The following is a 735-nucleotide window of genomic DNA, read 5'->3' as shown; positions in this document are numbered from 1 at the left end:
TTTGGCCTCCCCGCTCCCCCCCTGCCATATGCTGGTCTCCGCAGCTGATCCCTCTGGTTTGATTCTCGCCGGGTGTTTGCTGGCTGTGGTTTTGTTGCCCACAAAAGGCCGTTAGTTTCTCCCGAGCAGCTTTTGGAGGAGCACAGTGCACTTGCTGTTCCTCTTCTCCTGGATCCACACGGGAGCAGTCAGCTGTCCTGAAGCAGCCCAGGGGAAGGTTTTTCTTTATGGGCAGCTGGCGAAGAGGAGAAATCACTAACATGAGCTGTGTCTGTTTTCAGGTGGAAAATCGGAAGAAGGGCCCTGGCCTGGGGGCCCAAGGGAAGCCTGGCAAGAGGCAGTCCAATGAGACCTACCGGGACGCCGTCAGGAGAGTCATGTTTGCCCGCTATAAGGAACTTGAGTGAATGGTGGAGAAATCCCCAAGCCTCTCCCTCTCTGTCTCCTCCTCTCTGTGTCATGTTCTCTTGGGGGTTTGGTCCTTTTTTTTTTTTTTTTTGAATTGTTACAGGTTTTGCTGCTAGAATTTTTTTTAATAAAACTGAAAATTTGTCAGTGCTTGCGCCTTGCCCGAAATGGCATGTTTTAAAAGCGTGTGATGCTTTGGAAGGTTCCCATTGTGTTTTGCTCTCTGCTGATGGATTCCCAGTGATATCCGTGGGGACTGTGGCCATGTCAGTGGGTCTGGGACAGGTTTGGTCACTGTCCTGCAGTGCCTTCCCTGCCAGCTTGAGG

The 735-nt window shown here is 51.8% G+C and overlaps 1 protein-coding gene across 1 annotated transcript in view; it reads left to right on the top strand.

The window, feature by feature from the left end:
- The window catches only part of RBM6 (RNA binding motif protein 6), a 57,138-nt gene extending 56,671 nt beyond the window's left edge, over positions 1–467 (top strand). The window contains exon 24 of the mRNA XM_035894790.1: positions 282–467. Coding sequence (XP_035750683.1) covers positions 282–407 — 126 coding nt within the window. The 3' untranslated portion in view covers positions 408–467. The remainder of the gene's footprint in view (positions 1–281) is intronic.
- Positions 468–735: the final 268 nt, after the last annotated feature.

This window comes from Egretta garzetta, unplaced genomic scaffold, assembly GCF_000687185.1.
Source record: "Egretta garzetta isolate BGI_Z169 unplaced genomic scaffold, ASM68718v1 scaffold215, whole genome shotgun sequence".
NCBI lineage: Eukaryota > Metazoa > Chordata > Aves > Pelecaniformes > Ardeidae > Egretta > Egretta garzetta.
Note: the sequence above shows the minus strand (reverse complement) of the source record. Positions and strands in the feature narration are given on the sequence as shown.